Here is a 25,818-nt window from a genome sequence, read left to right on the forward strand (position 1 = left end):
TGGTGTAATGTCTTCTTGCAGTCCACAAAGGGTTTCACTTGAGGCTAACAGCCACCTCGACCATCTTGACCCATCGTGTTCGGGTCTCAGGAAGCTCGGTGTCTTCGGATATGGCAGAAGCCGGACGCTTCGTCTTTTTCTTCGCGGCATTCCTTGATGCAACTTTTTGCGGATCGGGGATCCCTTCAGAGCTCTTTTGGCTATCTCGCTGCCCGTCTTGTTGCACTCCCGCCTGGCGCTGTTGTTTCTGTAGCTCCCGCTCCTTCTTCTCTTCATCCTCGACGACATCATCGACAACAATTACACTGCCGGTTTTCACCCGGACAGTGTACTCGGCTTCTTTCTCCTCGAACCACTTTCCTACGTTCAGTGCCTTCTCGATCGCACGTCCGGTAGCCTTCACAAACACCTCTTCCCGCTTCTCAGCGACCTTGGCAAGCTCCGCAAGTTTCTGTTGTTCCGTCTTTCGGCTATCCTCAAGGCTGATATTAGCCGTAGCGCGCTTCTCGGCCTGGCGGAGTAATTTCTGGACGCGCTTTACGGCACTCATGAACGGCGTGCCGCTGGATACGTAGACGACCTTGGGCACCGAGGCACCAGCGTATGGGGAGGCAACTGGTGCATGAGGAATAGGCCGCTTCTCGACCTTGGCGTCTGTAGATATCTATTGTTAGACTTTTTGCGCGAGATCATCTTCGCGCAGTTTGGCGAAGACCCGGTAGGAGGGGAATCGGGGCGTGAAGCGTACATTTTGGGAGCTTGACGAGATTCTGGTTCTTCTTCTCAAATTGGAGCTGTCGCTCCAAAGGTCCGTTCCCCATGGCCAGGTCGCGTTTGTTTCTTGCTTGGTTTCTTTCGAGCTGTCGCTGGGGAAGTCGCGAAGATCGCTTATCGTCGTATCTTTTTCTGCCGGGCGGTGTAACTCTATGAGATGAGGTCAGGTTGCCTGGAATAACTCACATTGAGCCCTTACAAAATTATCGATTTAGTGTGTATAATCCAGGCTATCTTATACCCTATGAAAAATGTCTGGGCTTTCATGTGATCCTGATCATAGTTATTCATTGACTAATCGCATTGATGGACTGGAGGCATCTATTCGCACCCAAGCTACCTCCTGCCCATGACAAAAATAGTATCAATTATCCACCAGGCTGATTAATTTTCTACGAGGTTCTTGATGGCCCTTGATTTCCGCGGGGTCGGCATTTCATCATATCTAAATATCCTTGATGTGTTATTAGCTCCAGAATATGGCACACACATACCCTCTAATCCATCTCAATTATATCATTCGTCTGAGCCACCAAAATATAAATAATCCTGATATCTCCCATTTTATCTTCTTCAAACCCAAGAATTCCTTTCTATAATATTCATTCTTCACTACGAGATTTGTCTTGAGACTATGATTCCAGAGTCACCGGGACTCGATTGAAGCATGCATCCGATTCTGAAAAGGCAAATTTCCGCTGCTGGAGAAGACGATCTTGTCAAAGACACCACGATGACACAGTTTTCAAATGTATTGGTCAAGAGGGGAACTCAGTCAAGTGTAGTCTGCCTGCCGAGCACCAGTTCATCAGCATAGTGAATGGATGCATATTCATCACGACTCTCCGTTGTTTTTGATACAGCTACCGGATTCGAACTACAGACAAGACTGTTCGTCTGCCGTAGAGATATACAAGTGAGCGGATCTGCCCCGACCCATCGGCGCACCCATTGATAGCCGGTTAGTTTGTAAAGATGAGAGGCAACATCAAACCCGCAAGCTGCTATATGCCGAATCACTTCCCGGCACCACTCATGTTTCTCGCGATTGCCGCTGTCAACGTAGTTGAGTGAAACCATACACATAGCGAATAACGCAATTTTGCAACATGATAATCCCATGCTCCCCTGAAAGCAGTAGGGCATCGCGCGAGCTATTCTGTCTGCGTGTGCTTCTAGAATAACAGACTCCAGATCTTCATTTTGCGATGGAGGGTTTCCAATCAGCGAGCTTGTGTGAAACTGGACCAGACGGGATGCACGAGAAATCAATGGCTGAAGCATAGCTAGATGAGTCCATAACATGATATAGAGAATCGCATCGTTTGGCGATGAAAAATCATATGCGTGGCCAAACAACAACTCTGGGGGAGGAACGCCTGTATTTTCAATGTGTTGGGATGTGTTTCCAGCATAGTCGAGCGCTGACGGCTCGTTGCTAAGTTGGCCACCTGTATATAATCCTATGAGGTGATCCTGTACCTCGTAGCATCGTTGTAGTAGATTTTGACATGCCCTTAGGTCAGCATGCTTGACTGAATCGATTTTCGATTTCAAAATCCCGATAGCGACAGTGGTCTGGAGAGTCTCAAGCAATGGATCACCATTTGTGGGCTCCATAATGAGATCGTATTCTGATTTTGAGATATTCATCCCCGTTGATGTGTAAATCTTGGCAAAGGAGTTAGATAATTTAGACAAATGCGCAAGAAAAGGTGCAGATACGTACAATATTGAACTTTTGTTGGTAGTGATGAATCGCATCAATTATGGGATCACTCTGTTCCTTCGCCCTGAAGTATTCTAAGAGGGTGTTCATCCCTGCCACATGGGTACCCAAAGCACCTAGACCGTTCGGAGCATACAGTGCCTGGGGAAATTATAGCGCGTTAGCCTTAAGTTCTGAAGAGGAATACCAAGCATCCGTACATTGATCTCCTGGAATATAGCAACGGCGTATAAGGTCTCATTAGTTAAACTACCTCGACGTATCATATTAGACACTTGTCGCATCGCACCGTTGAATAGCTGCACTCCGTGCTGGAAGATCGGAGCATCGCGATTAGTCTTCCCCAAGAAGAGACAGGAAATTGCGGAAACGGCTCTATCAACCATCCCACCCTTTTGGGGTAGACATCCGATGTTGCAGACTAAAAACTCCTCGGCGCGAAGGGTCGACGGGGAATTTTGAGTGGGAAAATAACGCTGGATGAAGGATGCGAAAACCTGATCACGCATGGCCGGTCCCGGATGCACCATTACAGGAAGTACCGGGTATTGGGCTGGACTTGTAGGCTTGGCCGCAGTCGTGAGACTCTTTTGCCTTTTAGCTTCCAAAATGGAGGGCGCTCCAACAAAGTTGGAGTGGCCGTTCCATCCTTGGCATTTGATCCCCCGCTTTACACACCTTTCACACTCGGGTCTTCTTTCATCGCACTGGCTAGGAGTTTAGAAATCACCACCTCATGGTTCTGGGAAGACAAAATACCTTGATCTTTCGCCTTCTACAATCAATACAGCCCTTTGATTGCCATGGAATTCCACCCATTTCCAAAACGTTAGCCTTAGTGTGTTGTTGACCGTGCGGGGGAATGAAAATAAACATACGTGTCTCATCGTAAATTGATTTCGGAATAACAATAATCCTTCAGGCCTAGTCCGGGGCTGAAATCACGACTCGTTTCCTACTATGGTTTAGCGCTGTTTTCGTCAAACATGATGCTTTTGCCGCCTAGTAAATGCATTCGCAACTTCAAATCTAGGCGGTGAGTGCGGTGAGCTATTGGCATGCACTCTACTTTCGCACCTAACGCGACTGACTAGGGAGTTTCTGGAGCTCGTTTATCAATCCTTCCATAATCAGTTCTTTAGTGAGGCAACCATCAAGCGATACTGATGGGCTTGACTAACTGTACCGGTCGACTTTTCTTACTTTCCTACTAGGATCCACTGTGTTGTTGTCACTACTGTACAGCTTTCGGGGCTCGCTTACCTTATTAACGTTTAGTTTTAATGTTTTAGCATGCAATTTAGTAGTCAGAATATTACTGGTTCTGTAAATATATTTAGCTACTTAAGGAAGTTTTTACTCCATCTATGAAGTATGCGATAATTTAACCGCCATCGACGTAAATAGCAGTGAGGAATACTCGAACATTGTTACAGGCATCTAGATCGGTTGGGGCTCGTATAAGTGCTGTAATACAAAGAGGTTAGTTAACATGTCGGAATGAAAAGAGATATGCTATTGGCAGAATAATTGAGATATGGGGGCACGATTCATACGATCGATCTCTCAGTCCAATTTTACGAAATCGCGCTAACCCTAAAGCAGCAAAGTGGGTATGAAGGCGTTAAGGGGCGTGGTTCTAACACCTGATGTCGCGCTCAATACTCCCTATTTCGGCATCTTAATGGGTGATCTCTGTATGGGTAAAGGCTTGAATATACAGTAGTACACAATTTGACCCATGCGCTTCATTAGGCCCCCCAAACTGCCCTGCATATACAGTACTAGCCAAACAAGCCCCCAAAATTTATGCACAGGCCAGATTCAGCGACTTCGCACCTCAGCCTTGCGGGCCGGACCCACTTATCGACGTCTGATTTGCTGTATCCTAGCGCTTGGCGAATGGACTAAGTGCAATCAAGGACCAAGTGCGAGGCCGAGTAAGTACGAGGCCATCTAGATGCAATCAAGAAGTGAGTGCGAGACTATCTAAAAGGACATACCGTCTTGCTCGCCTGGTGTTGTTGCTCTATAGATAGATAGATATGTGTATATATATTACTCTTTCTCGTTCAAAACACAAAGTGACTAGTCCGAGGGTCTTTCTCTTCATCAATTAGCCTCTTCTCAAACTTTCAAATCTCGTGGACCCCGAGCGCCTTCATAGTGACAATGAAAGAACAACCAGGGCAGCTGAGCGATACCCAATATGCTGGCAGTCATGAATTGCCAGATGGCCAGGTTGCAAGCGAGGTAGCCGACAGCCCAGCTACACAATACCTTGGAGGGGCTCGACTACATCTGCTTACTGCTACGTACGTGCTATTCCCATTCCCTTTGTCGGAGGATAACAATTCATGGTCTAACAACATTCAAAGACTCTGCTTGTGTCTGTTCTTAACAAATCTAGAGATACCTATCGTTTCGACATCGCTTATCAGCATCGCGGGTGACCTTGGTGGGCTGGAAAAGCTATATTGGATTACCACAGCATACATGCTTGGATATGCAGGTACGTCGTGAATCCACAGAGTTTTCAAGCTACGTATGTAGATACATATGTGCATGGAATACTCACCGGGTATGATCCCCTTGTAGGAATCTTGGTTCTGTCCGCGAAGTTCAGTGATATATTAGGTCGCAAGACATGTCTTCTTGTGGCTGTCATTTTATTCGTGGTCTTTTCAGCGGCTTGCGGTGCCGCCCAGACAATGAATCAGCTGTGAGGTCACTTATCACCATATCTTCGTCCCACGAGCTAACTGTAATGCTTCTTGACTAGGATCATCTTCCGTGCACTACAGGGCCTCGGAGGGGCTGGCAATTACGCCATTTCCACAATCATCGTACTCGAGATGATACCCCCCGAAAAGTTTGCAAAATACACTGGCCTTGTATCTGCAGCTTTCGTATTTTCCCTTCTCTTCGGTCCCATATTTGGGGGTGCAATCACTCAACACTCCACTTGGAGATGGATTTTCCTTCTTAAGTAAGTAGTATCTCCTCCATATCCTTAATTAGAGCCCTACTCCCGTTCTTCATGCTAAGCGATATCGATAGCGTTCCAGCCGGTGTAGCCGCAACTATAGCTTTGATCTTTCTGCTGCCTAATGGATTCCCTTATCATTCTAAGGCACGCGAAGATAGAGGCTCTCTTCGTGAATCCATCGAGAAGGCGTTTCGTCGTATCGACATTGTGGGGGCGTTTTTGCTTGTTGCGGCAACGGTGCTGCTAGTGACAGGTCTCGATGAAGCAGATGAGCAATTCGCTTGGCGCTCTGCATTTACTATTGCAGTATTGGTTATCTCGGGTGTTTTATGGATCCTATTCGCGATTTGGGAACGCCGAGTGACCCTCAATGCAAGCACCACAGAGCCTGTGTTTCCGTGGCGGTTCTTCCAGAACAGAGTCTGGATTTCGATGCTGCTGTAAGTCCTACCCTCCTCTATAACCATCGCTTCTTCACTCGTCATTGAGCGACAAAGGTTGCTATAAAACTTTTATTCTAAAATGAATAACCAATAGAAATGCGATATTCCTTGGGATGAATTGGTTCGTAACCATATTCATTCTGCCGCAGCGCTTCGAAATTGTCAATCAGCTCACACCTTTCCATGCCGCCATCCGATTTATCCCATTCACGGTATCCTCTCCGGTCGGGTCGATGTTGGCACCGACCATTGCCAAAGCCTTTCGGATCCCCCTGATGTATCTTCTTATAATTGGTTCCGCTATCCAGGTTGTCGCCTTCGCCCTCCTGGGAACTATGCCCAGTCAGCATGCAATCCCGGCTCGACAGTATGGCTACGAGTTCCTAGGCGGCTTCGGATGTGGAATCAGCATTCCAATCCTCACTCTGATGACACCCTTTTCCACGGAGAAGAGAGACCATGGTGAGTCCAGACTTACGCGCTTCCTCCCGTGAAACGTGCATATGAAGAACGCCTGTACTGATGTATTGTTTGGCATTAGCTGTTGCTATGGGAGCGATCGCCCAATTTCGAGTTATGGGGGGGTCTATAGGTCTGGCTATTGCCACCGCCATTCAACATAGCTACATACGCTCCCATCTGCGGCAATTTCTGGCAGGCAATGTAGTGGAGGCTCTGCTGCAGTCAGCCTCGGCTATCTCCACACTTCCCACTGGTACGCAAGATTTGGTCCGTGGGACCTACGCTGTCAGTTATAACATGCAGATGAAGTTCCTGGCTTGTACAGCAGGGGCTCAGCTGTTGACATCACTGATGATGTGGCAACAAAATCCCATCGTGGCATCGTAGTCCAGGATAGGGAGAATGTATATTTCTCATACCGGTGAACCACATACAAATAATTGCCAGCCAAAAGCACAAGAGTCAAAATTTGGCTTTCCTGTTCTAGTCTTGACTAGATTTGTTTGTAGAAACTAGGGTATCAGTGCAAAGCACCTAGTGTTAATTCTCCCCGACTCAAGTCCAAGCATTGGAGGTAGAAAGCAATTTTGGCATCCCTCAAAGGCAATATTTCCGGAGTTTGTCACCCAGCTAAACGCAGGTTCTGCAGCTCAGTATCCAAACCAGCGTTTGAGCTGCACCGGCAAAAACAATAGGGATCTGTGATATTGCTTCTTTGCGCAACCGTGATAGCTCATTTTGACTGATGCCTGACAGATACTTCACTGGAACGCATAGTATATCAAGCCAGAATAACGTCGATACATGGCTAGGGAGCCCCAGGCAAAATTTCAATCGCTGAAGATCAAGGCTGAATAATGTCGAATAGTCAGTGATGGTTCCCTCACCATAAACAGGGAGATCTGCGACGTAGTGTTGAATCTGCTTTAATTGGCATGCATATACACTATTTTCGGTTGCATTCCCAAGGCCGTCCGACCACACATGTGAAAGGGCAATGTACCGACTGCGGGTTGTGGCAGCCTCAAGGTTCAGGGTGATTTGGTCTCCCTCGCAGTTGAGACGAACGAGAGGAATCTTGCCCTGGCGAAGAATGTGCAAAAGTTGTTCGATTGGCACACATTGTAGCTGGCATGTGCATCTTGGCCATCTGTGTTTAGGAACATCCGCCTTATTATCTGGTGTCAAATCTGCAGTGCATATGGCATCTCGACAACTTTGATGACTCAATCCCCGCGGACGACGACGCTGGATGTGTGACATGTAGTAAAGTGGCATATAGCCAAGATTTGGGAAGGAGACCTCGACTTGTGTAGGGCACCATCCGTTGGACGATAAGCGATTGATCATGAGGCGGAGAGACGGTGGAACATTCTGAATGGCAATTTTTCGCGTAGGTAGTTTCATTCTTACCCCCGCAGTGTTGAAATGGGATTTGAAAGGGCCTTCATCATCACTTAATGAAGCTCTCAATGAAACCAGGATTTCAATCAGGATATGAACAGATAGAGCTATGGCGGGGACTGGAGGCGTGTTGGCACTTGGCAGCTGTTCTATATTGACCAGCTGATTATGGGCAAATTTGCTCATTTGGAAGCATCATAACCGCACACTCGTTTCTTTGAATCATCGTCTAAAAGGCAGTCCGCGATGGTTCTGAGCGATAAGCAAGTAACAGGCTTGCCATCGACCAGCCGATTTTGGGTAATATCAGCGAGTTTGGGCATATATCCCAAATGCTCGTTAAGAAGGCAGAAAAATAGCCAAGACTGAACTATAGCAGCCAGATATTGGTGTGTAATTTGTTCGTTGAATGGGATTCGAACGCCATGTCGCTCTGCAAAAGTGAAAAAATCTTGAGGTTCCTCATTTGGGATAATATCCAGTAATGGAACCTCTATGTCCGGTGTGGCGGATCCCAAGGGTTTTGGGAGCAAATCCATTGTCTAGAGGAGATCAATCGGATGCTTTGGAAGGCTGGAGAAGTTATGTTGTTCTTTGGCTTCCCGCCCTACTCTTTATTAGCAGGTTCATGGCACTGCCCTCCTGAATGCCCTGCCCCACTGAAGTGCCGTTTCTCTTGTTGCCCCATTCGCGGTATCGTCCCGGGTTCCCGTTCGCTCCTGGGGCCAAAACTGATCTTGGTCGAAGCTTAGTACGAGAAAATGGTGCCTGAATACTCCACCCAGGCAGAGAGTATACCAAAGGAGATGTCGTGGGGAAAACCAAATTGCCATGTATATTCTGTATGTAAAAGTGGGTGACAGCGCGACTTCGGTACAGTACTCTGAATACTGGGTTACATCACTACAAGACGGTTCAACCCGACCCCTTTCTTTCTTACTTAGATACCTTCTCGCTGTCGACTTGCAAGTGCCACTCACTTACAAATAAGCCACTAAAAGGATGAACAATTACACGGTCATTAACGATCTTTGGACTGTAATTAAGAGGTGGATGGCAATTTGCAGATGCCAAGCCACTTAGCGTTTCAGGGAAGTCACCAATGTGGCCGGGACCGACATTAAAATCAGCTGCCAAAGCGAGCTGAGTCGGTATAGGCTACAGTAGTATGCATGTGGACGAATGAGAACTACCGGAATCATCAGACGAACGATTGATTGAAGAAAAGAAGTACTCAAAACAAATGAGGAAAAGGGGCAGGTTGAGCTGTCCCACGGCGGTGTAACTAAGTATTCAAGTGACAATACCAATGTTCCTCTGTTACCAAATACCTAACCAGCACCCTACCCCTTTCGGTTTAGGGTGGTTAATGCCACGGTTGGGTGATCAAGTCACCTTAAGCTGCTCAACCGAAGTAACAACCCGAGGATCTGTCCAACCCCAAGCATACCGACAATAACAACGACATGAAGATTTCCAAGTCTTGCACACAATGCAGAATTGGCAAGCGTAAATGTATGACAGAGAAGGCGGGGCTATCATGCCAACAATGCACCAAACACGGGAAACAGTGCTCCTTCGTCAACACCCAAAACTTCCCGAGAAGGAGCATTCAACCAAAACGACAAGTAAATACAGTCCAGGCGTCATCCACAAATGATATCACACAAGATGTGACAGTCGATACTCGAGACCATCTGGTGGGGCTGTACCTACGCCATATTCATGACAAGCCACACACTTTGTTTCACCCTGGCCTGCTGAGAGAGCAAGTGAGAAATGGCACATTCCCCAAGGCAGTGTTATATGGAATCATGGCACTAGCGGCCCGGTAAGCTTTGGAGCAAGCGAAGAACGTGGAATTTCTGAAAACATTACTCATTAATTCTCCAAAGCTTCTCTGACGACGAGGAGATTCGTCAAAAGACAAAATATTTCTTCTCTACGGCTAAAAGAACGTTGAAGATGGATGTGGATAACGTGTGTCTCAACAATATCCACGCCAGCATCCTGATCGGTAATATGTGCGGAGCAGAGGGGGAATCTTTATCGGAAGGTCTATTCTTTGGTAAATGATCCTCTGCAAAAGATATCCTTGAGAACAATCTGGCTGACCCACCGGAGGTATTGCGTTCCGAATGGCAAACATCCTCCATTTACCGTTATCAGAGGCCGCAGAAGACTCTATCACCCAGGAGATCAAGGTGAGAACTTGGTGGTCTCTTTACATGATCGACCAGTGGTCTTCTGCAGGCCTGGACTTGAACAAACAAATGCACGATGACAACCATCGCTTGCCAATACAAGAAACTACATTCTGGTCTCTAAAACGAGGGGAATCAATGGGTCAGGATGATCAGCCCAGTTTAGGTCTCTGGGGGTATATGGTCATACTGGCCCGGATATTCGGTAAAATCCAAGATCTCCACCAGCAGCTCTCCAATGGAGTGCTTAATGAGCACCACGCGGAAATGATCACGCAAGAGCTCGCACAAGAGTTTGAGAATTTTGAGCAAGAACTTCCAACAGATCTTCATTTCACCGTCCACAACCTGGAACAGCATTCCGTAGTGGGCTTGGGACAGGCCTTTGTGGCACTTCATCTAGGGTATCATCACTACGCCACCTTATTATACTTTCCCTTCTTTGATATTCAACTCTCTCAGACCCGCAGTCGAGCCCTATTTGCCTCTCGCTGCAAACACCACGCCACAATGTTTAGTGATCTACTGAGGACCTCCCACGAGACCCCGGATTGCGAAGCGGTATACCTCATTGTGGCACACATGACTGTAGTGTCATCGGCTGCCCTATTACATACCCTGCTATTTGGGAATCATGATGAGATTTTTGACGCGAGGAATCGGCTTTGTTCAAACTTTGAAATACTCCTCAAACTCAAACCGTACTGGCCGGGAGTCGACCTCATGGTAGGCCGGAAGATCTGTAAGGCTGATTCGAAGTTCAGAGCTAATATATCTCAGATGGAGCGGCTATTTACATTTCAAAAAGTTTGCATGCGCTCAATGGACAAAACATATACCGTGGATAGATGGATAGTCAATTTTCTTCTGCAGCATGCATTACCTATCGATGGAGAAACGGAGGCACCAGCTACCTCTGACCTTGCAGAACGTGGGAAGTTTGCAAATGATGCACTGTCGATCTTGCGCCCAGAAATGTAACACAAAGGATAAAACAAAATTGAAATCACGCCTCTGCAGATTTGGCTTCTTGATGAACTGACAACCGTTCGTTTCCTGCAATATTAGCTTGTTCGCCATCGAAAAGTGCGGCAATTTCCTCGAGCGTCGGACCTTTCGTTTCCACGAAAAGGAACCAGATACAGACACACTCGATCACGAGGATGGCAATATAAACAAAGTAAAATCTCCACTGCAGAGCTTCCAGACCAATCGGATTGACATACTGGTTGAAGACTGACGACAGCGCAGTCATTGCCATCGTAACGGCAAGACCTTTGGCTCGGATACCGAACGGGAGAATCTCGGCACAATATGCGACAGTGAGACCTGGCCATGCAAAGCCAGCCACTCCATAAAAGAGGAAGATCATGGCAATGACTGCGCTCCCAGCACCCTTGTTACCGGACTGAGCATAGGCTGCAGAGCATCTATGATTGGGTCAGCTTTGATGCCCAAGCGCGAACAATGGGGGACTCATACCCAGTCCAGATACTGAAGCTGATCAACATGCCTACACCCGCAATCATGAACAGCTTTCGTCGACCTAGAACATCTACTAGGAAAGATGAACAGCAAATAGCGACCAAGAAAGACCAGATGGTCAGTGCCCCATTGATCATAGACTGGTCGTACGATGCCTCGATGCCGACCGAATTCAGAATGTCGTGGAGATAGTATGACACGAGGCCATTGCCTGAGCATTGCGAGAAGAAAGAGACGAGGATGATGAGAAGGAGTCGCTTGCGATTACCTGGGGTCTGAACCAAGACGGGCCACCCATTGTTCGAATTCTGCTTTTCCATTCGGATTGTTTGCTGAATCTCACGGAACTCGAAGGCGCAGAAAGGATCATCTCTGTCTCCATTTGCATGGTACTATAGTGGTTCAGAACAGGCTTTGGCATTTAGAAATGCCCGCTGAACTCACCTTCACAAGAACTGCCAGGGCTTCCTCCGAGCGTTCCTTTGCACAGAGCCAGCGGGGGCTCTCGGGAAGAAACCAGATGCCAATAAACTGAATCACTGGCATGGCTGCTTGCATGCCGACTGGGATCCTCCATGATGCCTCCGAGGTATACTTGATTGTACCAAACACAGTCCAAGCTGCGATGATTGCTCCAACAAACCACAATGTATTGTACATGGTAGTAAGCTTACCACGATGTTGAGGATGAGCAAGCTCGGTAATCAACAGAGGTGCAGAGCCTTGGCTTATGTTGGATCTGGCAAGGTCAGTCATCTTCATCTTTTCAAGTCGGACAAACGGATGAGTATACCCAAGACCGACCAAGAATCTGCCCGCAAGAAACATGTTCGAATTGACCGATGGTACAACCTGAATGATAGTACCCACGAAGAGCACCACCAATCCAATGGCCACACCTTTCTTCCGTCCAAAGATGTCGGCGACGTATGAAGCTGTCATGCAAAATGGGATGTTAGCCTATCAGCCCTATCTTTATGGGCCCGAGAGACTCTCACCAAAGAACAAAGCACAAACTCCACCGATATTCTGGATTGCAGTGAAGAGGCCCAACGTTGATCCACTGGGATTGCCAAAGTCTGGTCGATCATTTAGTTTCTCGCACGATGACACTCCAGCTCTGTATATACTTACATTCCTGCCAGGGGGTCATTGTCTGCAATCCGTTCAATAAAGAGCCATCGTATCCGTTTGTCGAAGCCCCTAGCCATGTTAGCCATTGAACACGACCACTCTTCAGATCTGCGGGGAACATACCGAGGAACAGAATTGGCATCATGAAGTATAGCTTCCGCAAGCCAGGGTGTCTCCACCAAGTGACCTCAGGGAACTGCACAGCGACATTGTCGATAGGTGGGGAGAACTCTGCATGTGTCACTTTACTCTCCACCATGTCAATGTCCTTCTTATCCCCCATTGTAGAGACAAAGATAATTTGCAGTACAGGATGTCGCTATATAACACGATGAGAAGTCTACCAAGAGAACATCCATCCATCCCTGACTTGGTGTCCTCTATTTATACTCCTGCCAAACTATCCAACCCTAGGTCTTCCCATCCGGCTCAAGGATATCCACGAGGCCACTATTACCCCGGGTTTCTTCCCGATCCGGCAAAGCGATTTGCGGAGGCGCGTGGGTTGGTTGGATGCGGGTTATCAGCCAATGGCGGGCGTTCATTCCCACTCGTCTTCTTTTGATTCTCCGCGCGGGGGTCGACCCGATTGAACAACCTTTTGCGGGTTATCTGCCAATCAATCGTGGATATTCCCGCGAGACATTCCATTTGTATACAGTATTGGGCACCCCGCTTGTGATTTCTTTACTGTATGGTACCACCTTTTGCACCGTCATGGTGGGGGTTCGTGAGGGGTCGGCAAGGCAGCTCGGGAGTATAAGAGATTACCGTTCGACTACTGTACATTAAGAACCACTGTAACTCTCTTTTCATCCCTTGTCATTCCTGACCTGGATTTTATTTCAGCAATGACTGTCTCTCCGAAAATACCACATCTGCGGAATGTGGGCACGACGCAGCAGCTCGTCGTCAATGGCCGGCCGTTCCTTGCACTCGCGGCAGAGTTGCAGAACTCTTCGATGACTTCTGCAGAGTTTATGGAACCTGCCTGGCAGAAGCTGGTCGATACTAACATCAACACTGTTTTGGGCTGTGTTACTTGGGAGGACATTGAGCCTGTTGAGGATCAGTTCAATTTTGCCGAATTGGACAAGGTCATCCTGGGGGCGAGAAAACATGGGCTGCACCTAGTTCTACTGTGGTTTGGGTCTTTCAAGAATGGTATGCTTATCATCTTCTTTAGCCTAAAGCGTGACTGGCAATTACTAATACTCCTCAAGGCATATCTACCTATGTCCCACCATGGGTCAAGACAGATACACGACGATTCCCTCGTGCCAAGCTGCGAAAAGCTGGCGGTGTCCTCCAGACCGGGGATGTGCTGTCTATATTCCATGAAGAAGGATGCAAGGCTGATGTAAAGGCATTCTCTCGTCTACTTCAGCACGTCAAGGATGTCGACGGCGAGCATTCGACTGTAGTGATGGTGCAAGTCGAGAACGAGACCGGGCTACTAGGCGACTCGCGGGATGCCTCTGCTGCGGCTGAGAAGCGGTTCAGCGAACCCGTCCCTGAGGATCTGGTACAGTTCTTGTCACAAGATTGGGACTCCCTCCACGCAGATATCAAGGTTAACTTGAAGCACTTCAAAGCTCAGACCAGTCCCCAAGGTACATGGGAAGAAGTCTTCAGCAAGGGTCCCCACACAGACGAACTGTTTATGGCATACCACTATGCCAAATATCTCAACAGAGTTGCAACTGCCGGAAAGCAAGAATACCCAATCCCCCTTTACACCAACGTCTGGCAAAACTACGTGGGTGATGATGGCGACAATGATTTCCCCATCGTTGCCGGTGGCGGCGGCTACCCAGGCGACTACCCGTCAGGAGGTGGCACAAGCACCGTCCTCGACGTGTGGCAGAAGTTTGCTCCCTCGCTGGATTTCATTGCGCCCGATATCTACTTGAATGATTATACGAGTTCCTGCCGAAAGTATCGCCACCGCAACCAGCCACTTTTCATCCCCGAGCAGCGGCGTGATGAGTACGGTGTGAGGCGCATATGGACGGCTTATGGCTCGTTCCAGGCCATCGGGGTATCGCCCTTTGGCATTGATACCCTGGAACCAGCGACGAATCCCTTTACCAAGCACTATGGGCTGCTCAAGTCAGTTGCCCCGATTATCCTTGATGCCCAGACGCGTCCCGACAGCTCGATTGGATTCTACTTTGACGAGCTCGCTGCCGACGGCACCGATCCATCTAAGCCGGTCATCAAGCACTGGGCCGGATACGAAATCACCATCGAGAGGTGTTTCGTCTTTGGTAAGGCCGGGCCTGGTGCGGGTATTGTCATCCACTTGGGTGGGCCCAGGTTCCTCCTGATCGGATGGGGATTCCAAGTGCGCGCCCGGTCTCTCTCACCGACCAGTACGTTCACTGGATTCCTGCGATTCCAGGAGAAACAGGTCGTGGACTCCGAGACGGGAGAGCTGCGGACTCTGCGGGTTCTGAATGGGGACGAGACTCGGAGTGGTAGCTTTGCTATGATGCCGAATGAGGATCCAGATTATGGGGGTTTCCCGATCTGCGTGACCATTCCTGCGAATACGATGATTGCGGAGTTGGAGGTTTACTCGATTGAGGAGGCAGATGATGTGTGAGGTGTGTTCTGTAGCTTGTGACGACAATACTAGTCGTTTGACGCTCCTTTGATATTGATGAGAGCGGGGGCTTTTTGGTCTTCACAGAGCATTGGCGTTTGATCGAAGACCTCAAAAATGAAACCTCTCCTTTGAGACATTCTACTCTAATAACTCAAACTTTGAACATTTTAGCCCAACGTGTCCTCTGTGGCTCCGGCAAAACACGCATGCACCAAGCTGACAACCCCCCGTCGAAGGTGAAATCCGTAGTCTCCCACTTTTCCACAAGCCCATCCTTCCAGTCCTCAATCCAAATGGCATTCATATCCCCATCTGAAGATACCGCCGGGACCATGCCTTCCGGAACACGCTCTGCCGTTCGAATAGGCCCACCGGTATAGAAGAAATCATGTTCATCATCGCAAATACCAGGAAATTTGGATAGACCAGAGCTGTCGGTAACCCCCCGATATTTGCCGGAGCACTCTCCGCAGCAGGTCTTATACGAGCAAGAGCGACAATAGTACCAGCCATGGATACTTGTTATCTCCCGCGCGCATATCGAGCACCTTGTCAACGGATCGCATGTGAACCAGATGTCCAAGGCATGAAGACTGTCGGTGGAATTCATGTCTTCGCCGTCGTCTATTAAGTTCGTTTTGCCCAGCGAGTCCAATAGCCCCGCCTCGTCTTTCGATTCCCCTGCATCATGCTCGCCGTAATAGTATCCCTCAATTAACCGCTCGTTGTCTTGCCTGATCCAATATAAAGCTGCACCAAGATCTTCCTCGCTACCGGGATCGACCAGAAACGTCTTGAAAAGAGCCAGGAAGGCGTTCTCGTCGTTGGTAGCATCATCGTCTGATAATAAGGCAACGCATGCTTTAACGCGACCGCGTAGAGAATGTCTGGCATTGTTGAGATCCCCGTGGTTCCGAAGCCAGCTTGATATAACCAAGCAGGCATCGCCCGACTCAGCCGAAGCCTCCAACATGATCGGGAAACTCTCACAGAAAGGGATATCAGCGTCGCTCAGGCACAATTCCACCAGGTGGGCCAGTGAGCGCCCGCGATCGTTTTCGGCATCCCAAGTGGTGCTAGCAGGACGATAGGCGTTGGTGAGAACCTGACACCAGCCTTGAACCCCCAGACCTAACTGTCCTTTGTCGAATAGCACAGTTGCAATTAGATATTTCAGGTTAGCGATGTTACGATCCTCTTTAGGTACGGTATCGATTCTCTTCATAACCGTTTCAAGATGAGCCAGGCGATCCTCATCGTCCTCTTTCAAAACAATCTGAAACACCCTGTACATGGTGTGCGGTTGTCGGGTGAAGCTTTCAAAAATGTAGTCTGCGAAATTCATGTTCCTCGGTCTTTCCGAATTGGTCTCTTCAAACAGCTCGGCGGCATAGTCTAAAACGGACCCAAGACGATGTAGCTGCTGCAGCTCTAGGAAAATATCGAAGAACGAAAGAATGTCTGGATACCGCCATTCATCCTTCGTTCTCGACAGCTCCTCTTGCCAAGCTTCATTTGCAGTGGAGATCGCACTGTCTCTTTGCTTTGCACGATACTTCATTTGCGCCAAGTTCAGCAATCGACCCACTCGATACTCGTCCGAACGATCATAGTCTCTCGACAGCCTTGTTAATTCAGCGAGTTCTATATGGTTCAATGCCTCCTCGTGTCTCCCTATCTCAGTACATGCGCGAGCCAAGTCCCTATGCACGACAGAGAGGGCTTGCTTGGCAAGGGTATCAGACATTCTAGTATCGTCAAGTATGACGTGAAATTGATCACGCGCTTCTCGATGGTGGTATTCCATGAGTAACGCCTGAGCGACTCGGGCATGCCACATCGCTGTGTGCTCAAACTTATGTAACTCAGCGGCGTCCATGATTACGGACACGTCAGTGTTGCCCCAGGTCATTCCTAGGAGTTTTTTGATTTCGTCGTTTTCGTCCGATCCCTTATCCACGGCCGCCATTGCTGCATATAATTTCAACAGACGTGGGAGGGCAGCAGGCCAGCCGTCTCCCTCTTTGAGTTCATCTGGGGCTAGCCAAAGACGGAACCAGCTCCTCACCATGAAGGAGAAGAGCACCGTAAACGGGCATATGTCGCTTGCCTCTTCCGACGAACGAGCATTGTCTTTGAATCGTTGTTTCGTCTCTGGAAGAAGCCAGTTCAGGACCAACTCTGCTCTCCTATTTGCAGTGATCCGATCTTCGGCATACAGCCAGAACTCCCCGGTGTCCGATACACGAGACGAAGGATAGAAGCAGTACTTGGCATAGTTCCTTATTTGTTCGACCTCAACTAACCAGGTCATATATTCTTCTTCGATGAACAAATTTTCAAAGAGTGTTGAAATATCTTCACGTCGCTTCCCTGCCGCTTCAGGATTGGCGCGCATCAAATGCCAGGGTAGGAATTTATCAGCATAAGGTCTGAGCAGGTACATGTCTTCGATGGCTCTGTCCCACTTTGGCTTGTGGATCTCTCGGAATGTGTGAAGGATAACGTATAGGAAGTTGGCTTCAGTTTGTTCCAGATTGACATGGATCGGCCCGGGGTTCCGCAATGTCCTGAAATACTCGTAAAATGAGCTATGGCGTAGGATCACAACATTCTCCTCGGAGTTATATTCGTTGACGGTATGTCGGATTTGAAAGAGTGATGAGTATGAGCTGCGGATATCATCCTCCAGGTTCAAAACTTCTTCTTTGAAGATGATCTGCAGGATTATATCGAGCTGCTGCACTTTCAACGGCTTTTGTGCGAGCGTCACGAAAGAGAGAAGGACATTCAATTGGTCAATCTGCGTCGCAGTTTCCTCGCTGGAGTATTCACCATAGGACGCTTCGTCTGACAGTGACAGCTCTCTGCTCAAGCGCTGTAGCTCTTGGCTTAACATTGCGCTGATTCCCCGCGGGGTAGTCTTGATCACTTTGTGAATCTGCTCCTTGGTCCGACAGCGCAGGACAGCTTTAATGACCAGATTGGCCCATTCCCAGAGACCTTCAGCTTCCCGGCTGATCTCCTGGACAATCTCCTCTCGTAGGTCAGGTGCCGAGCAAAACAATCTAGTCGTCCGTAGTTTTTCAGAGACATATTCGTGAAGATCATCCTTGTTCTCATTATTGCCGACTTCAATATCGGGAATCCAGTCCAGTGAATGTCCTTCGAGCACGGGGCGCACCGAGTCCCTGCTCAGCAGTACAATTCGTAAGGTTGGCCTTGTCTCCGGGTCACCTTCTGAGAAAGTTTTCCCCAGTAGGCTAAGAAGGACATCCAGTTCCTCCGGCTCTGCCTCATCGAGACCATCGATGACGAAGCACGTCTCTGCTGATGGCATCTCAGCGAGGTGTTCGAGCAGCAGCTTTCTCCACAAGATATAGGTATTTTCAGTGTCTTCTTTCAAACAGAACTCCTCCACCTGAGTTGCGAAGCTTGGGCTCTGCGTGGCAACCTGCCATGCCAAAGTGCGCAAAGCCTTGTTGATAGAGCGTAGATCAACGTCGTTGTTCCTGCAGAAGAAAGACGCCACCAGAGGGGCAGGGCCAGAGAACTCTCCACTTGCAAGGCCCGTGATAATTTTGGATGCGAGATGTGACTTGCCCACTCCAGGACCTCCATGAAGCCAAAGAAGAGGCCGAGTTCCTTGCCACCATGTTCGAAGCATGTCCTCTATCCAGCTCCCTGACCCAGGTATACGATTCTCGTTGATGAACGAGAAAACCTGGCTCGACGCGGATACTGGTTGTAGGGCAGCCTTTACCTTCTCTAATTTCTCCTGATCGCGCCTGCGATCATCTCTCTCGAGTAACTCTTCCGTATTCCTGAGCGCCTGATGGGTGATCTTCAGCCCATGCGCCGAAACCATCATATGCTCTTGGCTCGTCAGCTCCTCCAGCTCGCCTAGGAGCGAACTAACCTCCGTATCCTCCATGATCGCATTCTTCACCCACTTTGACAGTCTAGTTTTCAGAGACCCTTTGCGCAACAGTTTTTGTGACATGGCACAGACACGCAGGAAGTTCACCAAGACCTTGACAATAATCACCTTCATCCCCTCACTCAGGGGCACGCCCTTGTACGAGTCCAACCGCAGTGCAAAATGGCCTAGCTTGCGAAACAAATCCATAATCATATCAAACGCCTCGCTTACTCTTCTTGCCCCACGGACAAGCAGCAACATCGCCCCCATGATCGAAGACGCCGGTGGGAATGCCGCAGCCGCAGCGCCCGCGATAAGATCGCCCCAACTCTCAAAGGGGGCGAGCACAGTCTGCATCGCATGAAGGAGTGGGCGTCGCTTCACGCGAAAGTCCTCGAAATTGTTCTTTTCATTGTCTAGCTGCCGCGAGAGGTCTTCGGGGCCACGGAGGCTGCGCAGTTCCTCATCGCCGAGCATAGTCCCGGTTTCATTGGCGTAGTCAGTGCATGCGGCGTGCCAAAGGGAGGAGAGTTTGTCGTCTATCTGATTTGTGGGCGGAATGGCCATGGTGGGAGCCCCTGTTCGTAGACGTGGAATGGAAGATGTTGTGATGTTGTGAAATACCCCACGGCGACCCCTCAGCTTTGATTATGTTTGGCTCAGCGGGGCCCGGCCCGAGCCACGTTGGGCCTTTTTTCGACCTCTCATCAAACTTAGATAATTCGTTTAGTAGTCTCCATCATGGTATCCAGCTAATGCCTAGCTTCAAACCCCATCACTATTATCGCTTCGCAGATTCTAGGTATGGCAAGTAGAATTCGTAATAATCTGCGAATTCTGCTAAGTCTGAGTTGTGTGTCACAGCTTGGTTACGGAGAGACAGACATCAACCAACGTAGTAGCATTCCGACGAAACAACCGAGCATGAGCAAGGAAAGAAGAAGAGATTGCGAGAGGAGGTCATGGATGATTGGTTATTTAATTAAAAGTTAGATGCCTGTAGCACCGGGCGGGTTATAGTAGGTAGAGGGGGTACCCGGTTAATTAGGTGGAAATGAATGAATCAATCATGTATTTTATTCTATTTTATGCAGTTTTCTATTCGATTGATATACATCCTTCTTATATACTAGTATCGAGGGCAAAGTGCCCTTACTGAGGATCTTACTTTTGATATAGAGAAAGATCTACCTCCTTTGACACCCCTTTTAATACCCCTTATTAATCGATTTAGGTAAAAATTAAGGAAAGAAGAAATCAGTCAAATCCGCCCACGTTTATGCTTTAATTGTCATTGTACGAATTCATTTATACTGGCATTGGTCAATTCATTTCTGCCTGACCCCATCTTTGCTGCAATTACCAATCCTTTTGTTCTCGTTGTTTTGATGTCCTTTTGTGGAGTCATGGTTCCTTAAGCCCAAATCCAAGAATTCTGGCGCTACTTGATATACTACCTCAACCCTTTCACGTACCTCATAGGGTCTATCATGACTTTCAACATTTGGGATGCTACGGTTGACTGCACTGAAAGCGAGTTCGCTACCTTCGATACCCCAGGAAATCAAACGTGCGCTAAGTACCTGAAGTCTTACTTGGAGGTAACCTCATGCGGCAAATTAGCCAACCTGACGAACCCAGATGCCAACTTTAACTCGAAGGTGTGTGAGTACAAATCAGGGGCCGATTACCTGTCCAGGGTTAATTTGAACTCACAGTCTGATGGCTGGAGGAATGTGGGCCTCGATTTCTTGTTTGTTTGTAGCTCTTATCGTATGGTATATCTGTTGATGAAGTTGAGGACCAAGAAGAGCAAGAAAGCGGGTTGATGGCAAGATGTACAGGGATAAAAATGTGACGGGATTATGACAGAGCAACGCGATGAGGTGTGGGTGCAAGGTGCTATGCTTTCTGTTTCGTTCTTTTTTTTCTTGTTCCTCGAAAATGCACATCTGTTTTTTTTTGAATTTGATCGTTTTGAACGTGGTCCATCTGCAACAGCAAATAATATTAGGTATGACACATAAGATCATGAGTTTGCTACCCAGGGTTAGGAAATTTTGAAATCCAGTCCGGGGCACAATTTTATTTTCCATTCCTCAGATATCGTCAACTCATCCATGCTGAAAGAAAGAAAGCTGTTTACAGGAGAGGTCACAATCTCGCATTCCAGCTTTATCGAGGGTCTTCAAACTGCGCATTAGATGCGGCCACCTTTGGAAACGTCAACTTTGAGATGGTGAAGGCCGCAGCAGGAGAAGGGTGTATAAATTTCAATCGGTCCAGCCAACCACTATCTCGATTTACCAATCTCTTTTCTTGCAAAGCCAATCAGGTTCCCTGTCATTCCATCACCTCCGAACTTCCGGAGAATCTATCTTGTTCTCACTTCTTCAAGACACTATGAGCACAGGCACAGGGAGTATTTCACAGAGCATGCAACTATTTATTACAATTTGCACCTTACTTTAATGGGAAACATTTGCTTCGCTTCTTCTACATTTTAGGACCCCCTCATGGGCACGTACATGACTAATTTCTCATATAGTAACCGTGGGTATGAGTCGCGAACAATGGGGAATATCCAGTTTTCGTGACATCGAGATTTAGTGAAGTATCCAGTCTAACGTGATGTTGCCTTCTAGGCAATCTCAAAGGCAGCAGACGGCTAATTCTTGGTATAGGGTTCGAAATTGAAAATACAGCATGATTTATGCCACCTTGTGCGGTCGTAAATCTTTCTGGAACAGGCATGATTGAATTACCGACAAGATTTATTTCCCTCCGTTCTATGTCTATGTAGTCTATTTCCCATTCTCCTTGTAACCAGTGCGATCTAAAGCTCACAAGCCACATTTATTCAGGTCCTTCTCACCAACCACGGGTGTAGTTGAAAACACCGTCATCGACATATTCCGCACAAATTGTCGGTCCGTTAAGATCCATTACATCTCCGACAGTCACGTTGGCTCGGAGATCGTGCGTATAAAGCACATCGTTCAATGTTGTTTGGTTGCCTCCATCGTCACCATTATAATTGGTTGTGTAGATGTTGGGCTGCGACAGGCCAAGTGCTGAAACTAGCACGTCTCTTTCCATGTTAGATCCTCCCATTTGATACAAGCGATTCTTTTTGTCTTGCAGCTGCCATTTCCACCAGGCTCGATCCAGCCAAGCGTGATGGAGGAAGAAAAGAGGGTCACCAGTCGAAGTGACCGCATTTGCCATCTTTTTGTGATGTCAGTATTGACGTAGAGCCCAGGGGTTCGCAATCGAGAAAATGCTGATGGGCTGGGTTTAATATAGAATGAAACTTACAAGGCCGTAGGTTCCTCCAACACCGATATGGCCCAGTCCATGTAAATCGTCACAGTTGCATTCCCAGTAACTCGTATAGTTCCCGAGGAACTGACATTGTGTCCATTCTGAGGAACCTGTTATCACTCCTGTTAGTTAACGCTCTCAAGCTAGTCATCGATTCTCAATTGATTTGGCAGGGCTTACCTTGATCAAAGCGAGTCTGGTTAAGACGTTTTATTGTCTGGTGAGTGGGCGAATAACATCATTCGAATGCTTATGAAATTGAATAGCCCGTTGGAATTGTGTATGGGTGCTGTCACTGTAATTAAATAAGAAATATGTAAGCGGGATGGCGGTTTTGGTAGTTGAGTGTCCGATGCCAAGTTTTGTAGCTGATGGTTGCTGGGTCTTTCTCTTGGCTAGTCGCATATTAGCCAAGGAGGTCGCCACGCGGCTTTTGGAGGCGTAGATATCGTTCCGGAGTCTTTAACATAGCTTTCGGACACCTAGTTTACAATAATTACGAAAGGGAGAAGTGTCGCAGTGTTCGACTAGTGAACTCTCGTACTTCTAGAAGCCACTAGATTACGCGGATCGCGAGCGACCCGGATAGTCAAATAAGCTAATCTGGTCTCAGCCCAACCGTTTGCATGAACGGCCGTGGGAAAACTCTTGAAGACTTTCGAGCTTTTTCAGTAGCCTCTAATCTCTTTATCGAACTTGAAAGGCATCCCACATTACCCTCTTAACGGTTTCTTAAAACCCTGGTTGCTACATGTCAGTACCGTGCCGGATCCCGTGTCTTTCATCCATTCGCTACGTTATAGCTTCTTGTAAGAGTGTATTCGATAGAGACCTATATCATATATGGAATAGGCACTTTTCTTAGTCTTATACCTCATTATGGGGTACTCTGAGTGCCTAGAGGGTAACCCCAATAATAAAAAATGAAGGCTCTTCCATTCACCAGGTTGCCGGGTGGAAAATCCTGAAATAGACTAGTTGCTATAAAGCCCGGCTATAGGCGATGCTCCTAGCAGGCTCCGAAGGCTTGGCAGATAATGTTTGTAAAATGTAGGTATGAGGAATGCATCCGACCTACTCGATCAGAGTTGCGTGGATGGCAGCTTACATTCCATATCAACTAGCTCTCCCAACCATATGGAACATCCGAATTAGTTCATATCCTTCATTCAAACTGTCACGAGATTTCGACTCTTCGGGGCTCCTATATCTGGAAGCATTATTTCTTTTGCCACTTGATCGTCCCACACGATTGTGTGGCATCTGGCTTATCTGTGTGAAAACACCCCCACCAAAGATCATGTAGCCAAGAAGATTTTGGGCTGAGGATTTAGATTAAATGACCATTCGCCAACTAAGATAAGTAATCACGTATCTGGTAATTACCCCAAGCCTGAAGGTGGGTATCAGGCTCGAGGAAGGCTTGTTTGAATTTTCCTTGGCGTCAAGCGTCACAAAAGCTGGCTCTACTTCTCAATAGAAGTACGTAAGAAATCCTTCTTCTGCAAATAGATGCGAATCTTCTTCCCGTAAAAGTGAAAGATAAATGCCAGCATATAGATACCCACATTGATAGCCGCGAGGGTCATAAACACCGTTAAAAGACCGGCACTTGAAACCCAGTTGTTGATACACCATGTCCATATCCAGGCAACACCTGACTTGAGACAGGATATAGTCACCATGATTTCTGCGGAAAATTCCTTATGGCAATCCAAGCTGTAGGAAATGGCGAGGGTGGCACCCATCTGAGCACCAGCAGATAACACTCCGAACCCCACAATCGGGCCGGCCCAGTGAGTTTTATAGTGGTAGGTTAGGCCAGAGAGAAGAGCCCCTAGGAATGTGAGAATGGCCGCAATGATGCAAGTAGGGAGGCGCATTTCGGGTTCACGGACTCCTTTATTACGGATTGTGAACCACGTAGCCGTCCGATCAGCGAGAGGACCACAGAGATATGTCCCGACGAGAGATCCAAGAAGCGGTGAAACAAAAGTGAGTCCCTGCGCACCGGAGTCAAAATTGTAGGGTCTACAGAGAGAATTTGTTAGCAGTGTTTCGACGTGGAGAAAGCCCAAACTTACTGCACTGAAAACAGCTGAGCGACGAGGCACCCTAGAATGACATTCCAGCTCAGACTCATGCCATACGCGAGACTCGACCAGAGAACAGTCGGATAAATCATCAATATAAATGGCCGCTGGAAGATGGCCCACAGAGAGACTTCATGATTGATGCTAATTCGGAAGAGTTCCGACACGTATGGTCGCCTCTCAATAGCTGGAAATTGCGATTCCAGTTGCGCTGCGGGGACAGAGGACACTCCTTCAAGATGTTCGTAAGACAGTTTGCCTTCACGGTTATTGATCATGTCGGTTTCTTCGGCAATAATAGGGACGATCTTGGGACGAGACCCATTGAATGCTGTTTCTGGCATGAGAAAAAACATCGCTATCAGACTGGCACCGATAAACATCGCAACGATGTAAAACGCCCACCGCATGCTCAACCCCTGGATGATGTACGCGGATGCCAGTGGGCCAAGCTCGTTACCGCCAAGCACCGATAGTCCATAGACAGCTATCTTCTCCCCGCGTTCATGGAGGTGGAAAATATCGGCCACTGTGCTGGGAACTATCGCTTCAATAGGCGCTTCGAAGAGCCCGAGGAAAGCTCGAGCAACCACAAAATTTGTAAAGCGTTCCTGGGACGCAATCGCCAACCAGACACAGGCGACACCCATAAGAAGATTCGATGTGAGATAAACTGGACGGCGGCCGATTTTGACTGCTATAGGTCTTTCACATCAAGTAATTGTCAGTGTATATTCAGATGAATCCTTTGCCTATGTTAATAGGCAATCAGAGATGCTTACAACCAAAATAGCGTGCCGAAGCCTTGACAAATCAACGTAGCTCCATTACTGTAGGCAATATCGGAGAAGGGTCGTTTGAAGAAAGTTGCGAGCTGGATCATTCCTATGCAATAGATTAGGGGGCTTGGTTTAAAGTAATGAAGGAAGAATGGGACCTGGTTGCATACCTCCAGCCATCATAGGCCCGGTGACAGACCCAAGGAAGGCGTAAAGAAGGCCATTGCTGAATGTAAGCCACTTTTTCCATCGTGGCCATAGCAAAGGGTCGTTCTGGTCATCGATGGATGGCTGTGGGACAAGCAATACGCGCTCCTGGCCGCGGGTGACGTATTTGTATTGAGAAAGGGCTAAGTGATCTTGAAGGATCAAAAGCTCCGTGCCTGGAGCTTCGGGCTGCTGTTGCTCGATTTTGTCACACATGCTTATAATGTCTTTCTGGACAAGAAAACAGAATTAGAACTA

General features: G+C 48.0%; 9 protein-coding genes across 9 annotated transcripts; 3 read left to right on the plus strand and 6 right to left on the minus strand.

The window, feature by feature from the left end:
- Positions 1–34: 34 nt before the first annotated feature.
- Positions 35–821, minus strand: N7496_001143 (ribonuclease P subunit p20 family protein; the record flags this gene model as incomplete). Its single annotated transcript, XM_056694074.1, has 2 exons — positions 35–654; positions 749–821. 2 exons carry the CDS (start codon positions 819–821, stop codon positions 35–37), a joined length of 693 nt encoding a protein of 230 aa, XP_056560803.1.
- A 724-nt stretch (positions 822–1,545) lies between these two features.
- N7496_001144 (uncharacterized protein) lies at positions 1,546–3,033 on the minus strand (the record flags this gene model as incomplete). Its single annotated transcript, XM_056694075.1, has 3 exons — positions 1,546–2,445; positions 2,504–2,644; positions 2,704–3,033. 3 exons carry the CDS (start codon positions 3,031–3,033, stop codon positions 1,546–1,548), a joined length of 1,371 nt encoding a protein of 456 aa, XP_056560804.1.
- Positions 3,034–4,675: 1,642 nt separating this feature from the next.
- N7496_001145 (MFS general substrate transporter) lies at positions 4,676–6,784 on the plus strand (the record flags this gene model as incomplete). The annotated part of the gene is made up of 7 exons (XM_056694076.1): positions 4,676–4,818; positions 4,882–5,015; positions 5,102–5,225; positions 5,286–5,492; positions 5,564–5,932; positions 6,030–6,397; positions 6,477–6,784. 7 exons carry the CDS (start codon positions 4,676–4,678, stop codon positions 6,782–6,784), a joined length of 1,653 nt encoding a protein of 550 aa, XP_056560805.1.
- A 3,155-nt stretch (positions 6,785–9,939) lies between these two features.
- Positions 9,940–10,986, plus strand: N7496_001146 (fungal specific transcription factor domain-containing protein; the record flags this gene model as incomplete). Its single annotated transcript, XM_056694077.1, has 1 exon — positions 9,940–10,986. One exon carries the CDS (start codon positions 9,940–9,942, stop codon positions 10,984–10,986), a length of 1,047 nt encoding a protein of 348 aa, XP_056560806.1.
- A 25-nt stretch (positions 10,987–11,011) lies between these two features.
- Positions 11,012–12,907, minus strand: N7496_001147 (sugar porter family MFS transporter; the record flags this gene model as incomplete). The annotated part of the gene is made up of 5 exons (XM_056694078.1): positions 11,012–11,435; positions 11,488–11,882; positions 11,935–12,425; positions 12,489–12,569; positions 12,625–12,907. The coding sequence occupies 5 exons, from the start codon at positions 12,905–12,907 to the stop codon at positions 11,012–11,014; spliced, it is 1,674 nt and encodes a 557-aa protein (XP_056560807.1).
- A 568-nt stretch (positions 12,908–13,475) lies between these two features.
- N7496_001148 (putative beta-galactosidase) lies at positions 13,476–15,232 on the plus strand (the record flags this gene model as incomplete). The annotated part of the gene is made up of 2 exons (XM_056694079.1): positions 13,476–13,788; positions 13,848–15,232. 2 exons carry the CDS (start codon positions 13,476–13,478, stop codon positions 15,230–15,232), a joined length of 1,698 nt encoding a protein of 565 aa, XP_056560808.1.
- Positions 15,233–15,386: 154 nt separating this feature from the next.
- Positions 15,387–19,724, minus strand: N7496_001149 (NACHT domain protein; the record flags this gene model as incomplete). The annotated part of the gene is made up of 1 exon (XM_056694080.1): positions 15,387–19,724. The coding sequence occupies one exon, from the start codon at positions 19,722–19,724 to the stop codon at positions 15,387–15,389; it is 4,338 nt and encodes a 1,445-aa protein (XP_056560809.1).
- A 2,304-nt stretch (positions 19,725–22,028) lies between these two features.
- N7496_001150 (uncharacterized protein) lies at positions 22,029–22,385 on the minus strand (the record flags this gene model as incomplete). Its single annotated transcript, XM_056694081.1, has 1 exon — positions 22,029–22,385. The coding sequence occupies one exon, from the start codon at positions 22,383–22,385 to the stop codon at positions 22,029–22,031; it is 357 nt and encodes a 118-aa protein (XP_056560810.1).
- A 1,562-nt stretch (positions 22,386–23,947) lies between these two features.
- N7496_001151 (uncharacterized protein) lies at positions 23,948–25,776 on the minus strand (the record flags this gene model as incomplete). Its single annotated transcript, XM_056694082.1, has 4 exons — positions 23,948–24,512; positions 24,566–25,279; positions 25,357–25,459; positions 25,524–25,776. 4 exons carry the CDS (start codon positions 25,774–25,776, stop codon positions 23,948–23,950), a joined length of 1,635 nt encoding a protein of 544 aa, XP_056560811.1.
- Positions 25,777–25,818: the final 42 nt, after the last annotated feature.

Source organism: Penicillium cataractarum (genome assembly GCF_028827025.1).
Source record: "Penicillium cataractarum strain IBT 29864 chromosome Unknown utg000001l, whole genome shotgun sequence".
NCBI classification, from domain to species: Eukaryota; Fungi; Ascomycota; class Eurotiomycetes; order Eurotiales; family Aspergillaceae; genus Penicillium; species Penicillium cataractarum.